The following is a 10372-nucleotide window of genomic DNA, read 5'->3' as shown; positions in this document are numbered from 1 at the left end:
ATAAGCTTTCAAAATAATGCTGAAAATTATGGAAACAGACCTAAGCAGTAAGTTTTCAAAAGAGAAAATGATTAATTTTTTGAGCTTAGTAAATACCAGTAGCAAGTCTTTCACACGAAGATAATGTTCAGGCACAGAACTTCATTTCAAAAACATACAGTCTAAGGACTCATGACCCACTGCTTATTTAAAGGAATTGCCTATTTCAAAATTTTGGGTTGTTTAAAGTAGGAAATGGACACTTTACAGGTTGGGGAAATTGAAATTGCTCAAAACTGCAAATCAGTAATCCTTGCTTGGAGCACATTGCATGCTAAGTAAAATGGTTTCTTGCAAATACTCAGAATTTGTTGTTCTTAAAAGGAAAGAAAATAAACTCAACATGTTCCATGATTTGAACACATGCCAAAGAAAGGGTATGAGAAAACTGGAAAGGGAAAGAAGCCAAAAAGAAAATATATCTACAGTAATACATTCCAGTTAAATTAGTACCAATAATTCTTACTGAGTTTTCAGCTAGTGCAACACAAGATAACATCTCTAAGTTTAATTTTTTTAAACTGCTTTATACTCTATTTTATACAGATTTTCTTTCAACATTCCCTCCTTCTTCCTCCTCTCCCAGTTCCTCTACGGTGTCTACAGAGCCAAAACAAAGGCTGACCTACAGAAGGGGAAAAAACCTCTTAATTAAAGTGTGACTTAACCACGTAAGATTCCATGAAGAGATACAAATCAGAGTCCAAAAAGCTTATTAGTTTCATAACAGGACTGAGTAGGAGATAACAGAAGAATAACAAATTAATCAAACCTCAGGAAAAGAAATGAAGGATTTCCAGGGATTTTTTAAATTACTAACATTCTTGGTAGAGAAGGACTATCTCATGTTAAGTAAGGCCCCAAATAACAGTTTCTTTGGACTGCTGATACCAACACAGAATTGTTTTTCATCAGCTCAGTCAATCACAAAGAAAACACTCAGTTCTTCTCTGGGCACCTTCTTGGTTGGGATACAATACGTGTGGCTTTGCCACTCTGTCTGGAAGGCATCTGCATAGAGCATAAAAGCAAACAACACTCTTTTTGAGCAAAACTGCTTTGAGGACTCTCAGCAGCAGCAAGTCATTGTTGCTACATATTTTGCCACCAATCACTACTGCTTCATAGCAAAAAGAGGGCATAAGGGACAGATCTGCTAATAAAAATTAGGAAGAGGAGGAAGACAGGGCACGGAAAAATCTCAGAGTTGCAGATATGTGAAACATTCACTGGCCTTGGACAACGTATCTTAAGACAGATAGGAAGAAGGTAAAAAAATATGCATAGAAGGTTACTACCACAGCTGACAACTTGGGGCCGTCCCAACACCAGTGGAAATTAATCCAGTATTTGACCTGCTCTTCTCCACATTTACTCTCCCATCCCTTCTCAGACCGAGTCACTCAGCCACATCCTACCTGCACATCCCAAACCCAGCTCAGCTTCTTGCTCCAGGGGGCTTCCAAAGAAGCCCCTTGGAACAGCAGTGTTTCCCTCCCCAAGTCATATTCTCCACCCAGTTTCAGACAGCCCATTGCACAACACAAGTTTTTTGACAAGATACTCAAATCATCATTTTTTTTTATCCATTTCAAAAGACTTAAGCAGCCTGATGCTATTTTTCTAGTCTGTCACACTAGTAGCTACTGTTTTGCTTGTATGTTTGGAGCTAATTTTCTCTTTAGACCCCTAATGTACTAATGATTACATTTGTGATTGGATTACATTGTTTACAAAGTACCTAAAGCAATATGGAAAAAAAAAAGGCTAACACAACAAATCAATCCAACTCTAACAGAGAAATACTGCAGCTTTCCACACAGCATGACTAACTTCTAAATGCCCTTATATTCAGAAACAGCAGACTAGCACTTCCAACAGAAGCAAGGTATGAAGTTAGACTGGTCAACATACAGTGCCATTTGCTTTTTTTTCTCCCCTTTAGACTCATGATGACAGCATAATAAGTTGTATTAAAATCAAGCTTCAAATCCGGTTAGGAACTATGAATTAATCACACAGAACACAGATGAATGTTACTAAGAGTATGCCTACACCCATAAGGGCCTGGAAGACAGCAGGTCCCAAAGAACAGCCGTGTCAGAAATCAGTGTCAACCTTCTCTAGAAAGACAGGCAAGCCATAATAAAAGTTTGACTGAGAGTCATTTCAACACACTCCTATTGACTGAGAAGCCAGTTTCTGGCAGGACATCAGTACTGGATGATGAACTGTGCCAGATACTACATACAGGCATTAATGGGATGTTTCACCTACCAGAGATAGAAATAAACTACTGCCAAATCCAGTTTGAACCTATTATTTTCTAACCTTAAGCTCAAATTTCCAAATTGCCAAGTTGATATTAGAACACTTTTACTAGTTCCTCAGTCGATTGCTCACAAGGAATGAGTAACACAGACTGAAGAGCTTAAAAGGAAAAACATATCATGGAAGCAGCAAGCTGGAGAACATATAAATTCCTTCACGTAGACAAAATTATGTTGTACTACCAGACAGTCCATATTGTTTCAGTCTTTCACTGAAGTTGGAGCAGTCTAGATTGCAATGACAGGTGCTGGCCCAAATTCATGAGACCTGTTTTATGCTTGCCTTTAATGTTGTGGACTGTGGTGTTCCTGCTTCTCAGACAGACTGACTTCAGGAGATGGTTTTAACGGCATACATTTATTTTATCAAAAAAGTTTCAGTCTGGAGTAGAGGTCATCAGATTACAAGAAACACTATGCACACGTAGTGTTTTATGTCCTTACCAAAGGAAACTAAACCATGCCATTTTCTGTCTCAGGATGTGGAAGAAAGAGGGCAGGAAGGGGAAGTAAGATGTTTGACCCAAGTACACTACTGTAATCTTTTATCATGGAAAACTTTGCATGATTAAATACAGCAAATCATTACCATTCTAGGTTTCTACCTTTGCACTTTTCCTGCTGCAGCAGCTAATGACAATGTTCATACCTTGAGAGCAATGAGCCTACAGGAAAGTCAATTCATTTACAGAGGGTTTATAGGTGTGGCTCACGTGGAAACAAATATTTGAGCTGCTCTCCTCTGTAGTATCCAGAAACAACACTCTACAAGTACGCCTGAGGAACACAGCACAGAAAAGTTCCCTCCAAGACTTCCAGCCACCACATGAGAGGCATGCTAGGCATGGATGTTATTTCGCCAGGTGAATGTCAGCACTACAGCCAACTCACCTAAGCAGCAACTGAAGTTTATTCTACATTAGCAGAGTATTTATTATTCCCTCTCTGGGAGTTGCATATTACTCGCAAGCATTCAGCCACAGAAGATGAATTAAGTGTTTGCTTAAGCCAAGGAAGTCCAAATGAGTGTCTCCTGGATGCTAGTGCTGAGCAGAGAGAACAGAGTAATTAATGCACTGTTTGTGCAATCTGAATCCAAGTCAAACTCGCAGAATAGTCCAACATTCAGCAGCAGTTTGAATTTTAACATTTTATCTGTAAGCACTTCAACAGGACTCCAAGTTTTACAGGGGGTTTTGGTGGTTTTTTTAAGGTTGATGACAAAAAAACAGAGTATAAAATATATAATAACATACAGATGACTAAACCACTTTAAGCTTTCGGCCTACAAAACATTTCAGAAACAGATTTGCCAAGAGTGGTCTTTAAAATAATATTAATAAATTTAACTATAATCAAGCCTTAATTACTCATGGAGCAGTGCAGGAAGAGAGGAGGCTATCTGCACAGAGTCACCTGGAATCTATCAGAGCTTGTTGCATGACCCTAGCACTGCCCTTTGTCCACCCAGGCTGGCCCCACGTGCATGGACAGTGTAGTCCAGAATTTAATGGTGCTGTCCGAGATGCCTTTTCATTATCATTCAAAAATTAACCTCATGGCTGGTGCTGTGCCTAAGCTGGTAAATCCTTTTGAAACTCAGGGATCTGGAGACCACTGAGCAAATGCAATCAAATAGTCCATGCATGATCCAGGACAGCCCTGACCCTAATGACAAAACAAACCCAGTCTCTACAGACCCACCCAGTTGCTGCAACACATTCTCCACCATCTGCAGAGTCACAGGTATATTATTTCACATGGGATCTTCCAGTATTCTTACTCTGGGTGCCTGTGTTATCCCAGAAAATGTATAATCAACTATAAAACTGTAGCTGCTCTCCTGCTCTTCAGGAAATAGATGATCTTTAAGGCCCCTTTCAACCCAAACCATTATATGATATGATTCCATAATTACAGCACAGTAGCATCCCTCAAAGCATGCAGCAAAACATGTTCAAATGTTTATGTGCTGCTACTATAAAAACACATACCCCTCAAACACTGGCTCTCACCAAGGCAGCTGATGAAATATAATGGCATTTAACATATTTTGGTTTAGAAACAAAAAGCTTTCCCAGTAACTTCTACAGCTTGGCTCTGTATTTGAAACTAATAATCACTCTAGAGGAGCACAGCTCCAGAGTAATTTGTTCCCCTGCTAGCTGTCCTTACCAGATTACACCACAAATACTCATGTCAGTGATCCAAACTTGAGGGCTTTCACTACAACACAAAAAATATGCAAAAAATCATCCCTTGCTGTAGCCTGTTTTCCCAATTTCCTATCTGCTTGCAAAAACACTTGCTGTGCTAAATGAGCTTGTTTACTTCTTTTGCTCACCCACCCCATACTGGTGATTTATCTGTTTCCCTAAAATACAACGTCACACTGAATAACCATATACCATTTTTGAGAAAGGAAACTGTCACCTCAAGAACATATAAAGAAATATATACCAACAAATTGGTATTTGAGTGGACAAACTTACAAAAACAATGTTATTTCTTTACAGCATATACTTTTTACCATTCCTGTCCTGCCATATTTCTCCTTTATAATGTATTTAGACTAATGGCATTTATGACAAGCAAATAACCCTAACTGCACTGAACATTTCACATCAGAACAAACATAGTCTAAAAATTCCCCATTGTTCTTAGACAAATCTTTCTGCCACTTTTCTACACAACACACAGTAATACTTTTGTTTCCCAGGTCACTAAATATATGCGTGTATACACACAGATGCTCTCTATAACATGCACTGTTGCACTGTACCACTTTTTAAACGCACATGCTTCAAATACCTAAGAGCATGGGATACTGAATCTGACTTTACAAAAAGCACCCAAAGTTTTCAACATGTTGCAAATAGTTGCCCAGAGCAAGATTTTACAACCAAATTTTAAAAGCCCTAAATCTCCAGTTTTATAATACCATCAGTGACAGAGTCTGAACTGCAGCGCCGAGACAGGCGCCGCTGTAATGTTAACAGCCAGTATGTAAACATTAATGCAGCCTAAGGGGGGAGCAGGGGGCAGACCCAGAAGGGTCCCTTCAGAACCACCACAGAAAATTTGGGTGGCTGTAGTTCAACTTTCTCTGGCTTAATTACTTAGAAAAGGTGGGGGGTGAAGGGGAAGAGTTAGCCAGGCAGCAAGACAATTTCATTAAAACTGGAACTGTGTGCCCTCTTAAAGCTTTATAGTTCTTGAAAGTCATTAATACATGATTTCTTGAGCAAGAGTCCAATAAAATGAAATGTGCCACTGAGCTATTAGCAAAACACAAATGGTTTTGAAACATCAGCACATTTACAAAACACTTAGGAGAACATTAATTCTTTTCCTAGAGAGTAATCACAGTGGTCTTAAATACATACTCTCCACAGAGCTATGAGACTTCTTTGTCTCAGAAATCAGGAAGGTACAACTGATCTAATCAGATTTCCAGTAACAGGCTGACTTCGGCCAAGCCTCAAATCACATTTCAACAACTCCATTCACAACAATTTTAACAAGTATATTCAGTTACTTCCTTGCTTTCTCACAGTCTCAGTACTTCCAGAATAAGGTAGTGCCACGTCTTTCAGTCCAAGCCACATACCTCCTTCTTACTGTATGCTCAATTCTTGTTGATAACATTTAATAGATGTTGAAAGAAATGACAGGAGACTGTAACTTTGAATTACAAATACAAGCCAAAAGACATAAGCAAAATAATCTTGTTTTTAAATTAAAAATAAATTTGCTTCTTCTCAACAGTTGGAAACAACACCTATAGAAGCTAACAAGGACTGTATGGTTAAACAACTCCATACAAAGGTTAATAAAAAGAATGCAACATTTTCCTAAGGAAGTTGAATGAAATGAATGTAACTGAGTCAGATCTCTAGTTTTGAGGAGACATTAACAAAGCTTTTAATGTCTAACACTACAAAACTGAATGCTGTGACAAAACAATTACATGTTTTTCTTTAGCAGAAGATGCAAAAAAAGTGAAACTGTAAAGAACATTATATTCTTTTAAGTACACATGTGCAAGTGCACCTGTCAGAAGCTTACTTCTTATCATACAGCCATAGATATTTTGACAATATGTACAGACGTGGTAACTAAAATGTTAATAATTAATCAAAATCCATTAGAAAAATGTATATTCTAATTAATTGTTTACATTTCTGCAGGAAAAGAGAGTACTTCCCTTATTTGCAAGAACATTTGCTTTGCAAATAACAAACCAGTAACACAATATTTTTTACTTCATTTTTTCACTATCTCTGCCAGAGCCATAAATACAGAGAAGTAACATGGCAGGACTAAGGCTAAAAGTGATTTAAAAGATCTGTACTATATAAGATTATGTATAGTCAAAATCATCTGAAATTTAACTCTGTGTCCTCCTCACACTGCTCAGAGCATCAAAGATACACTAACTATGCAGGTGACAGATGTCAGACTACCATTTACATACCCTGCCTTGGCCAGGGAAGGTGCCTCCTCCTATCCTAACATAAAGTCCACACAGCTTGAGAGCACCAGAAAAAGGCAAAAAATTCTGAGATCCTCCTGGAGTAAAGGACAAAAGACACAGACTGTGAATCTGCACATTGCAAACACAATCTCCATGTTTACGTATGTACAGCCAACTCTTATCTAAAAAATAATTTTTATCAAAACATCAATCATAATAATGTGACCAGTTCTCTTGCAATGATCTCACAGAACATTTACAGATATATATACAAAAAAGTTAACAAGTGTTTTTATTCTTTGGCCCTTTCCACAGATCCTAATAAACCAGTTTTCATAGAGAGGATAACCATATTTTATAGTCACCAAATAGAAGACACATGGACGTACTAATGTGCCGTTTATATCTTTATAGAACTGTAGCAGCATAATAAAATGCAGATTATTTCCTGAGCCTGTCTGAAGTTTCCATGCAATGTCATCCCCTCCTCACTGTCCGTGCCATGCCAATGTGCAATTACGTATATATACAAACTATAATCAAACTAGTTCTGTAACACATTAGAAAACATATTCCTCCTCGGGATTATAATGTGCCTAGCCAAGCTATCCACCTCTTTTTCCCATTCTTCTATAAGAACTATAAAATGTACAATGCTGGCACACATGAACAACACTTGGAAGAAAATCTGATTTACAAGCCTGCTGTTCCCAAGTTCAGGATTGACAGAGATGCTGTGCAAGCAAATGCCAGTGAGGTACTTAAAATAGGGTATCCACTTGGGAAGAGATTAAGCGATTAAGTTGGATGTTGCTGTCAGCTGCTAGTAGCAATTGGAAGGGCTGGAGATAAGTTTATGAACTCAAATCACAACTTTTTCCCACCTCCCTGATTTTTCACTACAATTTGTTCTAAGCTACTAAGAAGACAACTGAAAATGCCACTGTGTCTCCTGGTGAAATGTCAGTTTCCTAAGGGACTACAAGACTATTAAAACGTGATTTTGCCTGTAACAGAAGCTAACAGGCAAACAGATGTGACATCCCAAAGTCGTATTTCACTAAGTCTGTCAGCAGCAGCATTTTGCACATTATACACAGCTGCTGTCTGAGAACACACCAAACAACTTCCTATTTTCAAAAACCTAAACTTTCAAGTACATTTTGATGCCATTTACCAACCTTTTTCATTAAGTACAATAGCAATACATTTTTAGCTATCTTTTTTTGTTTACTTTTTTGTATTTTGTTAAAACTACAATGCCAACGTTGCCTTTTTTTCCTCTGACACAACATAATGTGAAGTTTTTAGGCGAAATGCCTTAGATCACACATTATGGATTCTGACAGAAAGGAGAATAACCCTCCAGAAATTAAGTATTCCAGCGTTACTTTTTACACACATGCTGTACCAATATACTTTTGTCATTTTCACATACCTCTATTTCAACTTTCATTCCTTTCAAATTTCAGGTGCTACATAGAAGCCTGTAAACATGTCAAAGCTTTCACACACTGCCACTAAGACTTTTATAAAAACCCATTTGATATTAATTTTGTTTGCATACTCTTTTTGCTACACTTAACAAGCTTAGCTTTGGAAGTTTCTCAAAGTTGTTCCTCTGTTGCACAAAAATCTTGTATGGGTTTGGGCTCATAAGCAGTTTCAACCCTTGACTCACAAATACTCTGAAAGCTGCAAGTTCATAGATGGACAACCAGCCTGATTTCTTCCTCTTTAATGCTATCTAGAAGTATCATAAGTCTTACACAGAAAATCCTCATATTATAACAGGTCTGTAGGAAAAGCTTAAGCCAGTGTTGTCACTGATCAAAGGGAGAAAACACATTTGCTCTCACTACAGAATGAAACTTAAGACTCCAGCACTGCCGTGGGCATCAAAGTTAATAGACAACGTTCTACTAGAATGTACCCAACTTCTTAGTAAGGTAATTAAAATATAATGAAAATCAGACAGCTAGAGAAGACATTAAAGAGATAATTAACTTACTTAGTAACGTGATTATGATTATTTTCTCTACAGATACACAAAAGAAAGTGATTTAGAAGCGCTCCCATGTTTCCAGAACTTCTTACGCATCCTCAGTCTTCAAAAACAACACCAATGCATTGTTTTAAAAGGACAGAACTTCGACATACCTAAAACTCAGCTTGGGATTTGCTTGCTCCATGACTGAAATTCAGGAATGGAGCCTGAGAGTCAGTCAACACCATTATGATACATATTTGCCATTATTTTGAAACGACTGCTTAGGGAAGCTTCAGATCTTCACAGCAATCAACAGTGTATTCACATCACCTCCAGTATCTCCCAGTATCTTTCTTTTAAACAATAATCCCTTACATTACACTTTTGTCACCCTCTGTTCTTTGCCTAAAACCTATTAACTAGATGCCTAAAGCATCTCATTCCATATTAAATTAATAAAGTCTTATACCTTTCACTACTGATTTTCAGCTACCAACGTAAGCTGAATTTCAAACAATAAAACCTTACAACCCAGGATTTCACCTACCTCTTGTGGACACATTACAAGCAGCAGCTTTGGGCTGTCCTTGGATCACTTAGAGTGTTCTTCCCCACCTCTCATGCTTTCATAATGAACTTCCCATGGGTAGCTGAACTTCAGCACCTTTCCTTAAGTGACAGGTTTTGATTTCTGTATCAATAAATTTCATCAAATTTGGATTGTTTCAGCTCATCCACTCAGCTTTTTTCCACAACATCCTACAATTTCCCTATCTTACCTAATGTCACAATGTTAACTCGAGACTTCAGCAACTTTGGTCAGCATTTTTCTTCACTGTGAATGACTGCAAACATTACTCAAATGATATTTTAAAAAATCAAACAAACAAAAATCAAACCCACAGTTTCATCAGGCAATCCCGAGCAACCCAATTACACATTAAACAAGGAAAACAAACCACAAACAGGGAATAAGGTTTGTAAAATATTTTTTCACTGCAGCTTTCTAGATTCAAATTAAAGGTTGCAAAAGACACAATTTCAATTAACTACATTTCCAGCACTCTGAAACAAAACCACTGAACTGTCAAATGTCAATCATCAAATGACCAAAACAAGAAATATTATTACATAAAACTGAAAATCCATAAACACAAACTATACCTGCTTTTCCTTTCGATGAGAATAGCCATGTAAGAAGCAGGTAAAGCAGCACCAAAGCCAGGAGACCAAAAGTAGAATTTTCCAAGTATCTTCCTGAAAAAGTAATTGGTACATATATTACATGCAAATGAAACACTCATGTAGATCATATTTTACCTTTACCATATAATTACACATGATTTATCAATTTTGTCCCTTTACATGAACTGTACTTACAAATAAATATTAATCAGTATATTTTTAGAGACAGATAATTCTCAGACGAGTTCCCAAAGTGCTTCATAAACATTAAACACCTGAAACACTGCATTAATATATTCACTTCATTTAAAGGATTACTTTTCTTCCAGGAAAGCAGTGTTTCCAAGAGGT

General features: G+C 37.4%; 1 protein-coding gene across 1 annotated transcript in view; it reads right to left on the bottom strand.

The window, feature by feature from the left end:
- Positions 1–10093, bottom strand: part of TMEM135 (transmembrane protein 135) — a gene marked incomplete at its 5' end in the record, with an annotated part of 145436 nt that extends 135343 nt beyond the window's left edge. The window contains one exon of the mRNA XM_009070356.1: positions 10001–10093. Within this exon, the coding sequence (XP_009068604.1) occupies positions 10001–10093 (93 nt within the window). The remainder of the gene's footprint in view (positions 1–10000) is intronic.
- Positions 10094–10372: the final 279 nt, after the last annotated feature.

The sequence above is a fragment of the Acanthisitta chloris genome, unplaced genomic scaffold (assembly GCF_000695815.1).
Source record: "Acanthisitta chloris isolate BGI_N310 unplaced genomic scaffold, ASM69581v1 scaffold590, whole genome shotgun sequence".
NCBI lineage: Eukaryota > Metazoa > Chordata > Aves > Passeriformes > Acanthisittidae > Acanthisitta > Acanthisitta chloris.
This window is presented reverse-complemented; position numbering and strand designations above follow the sequence as displayed.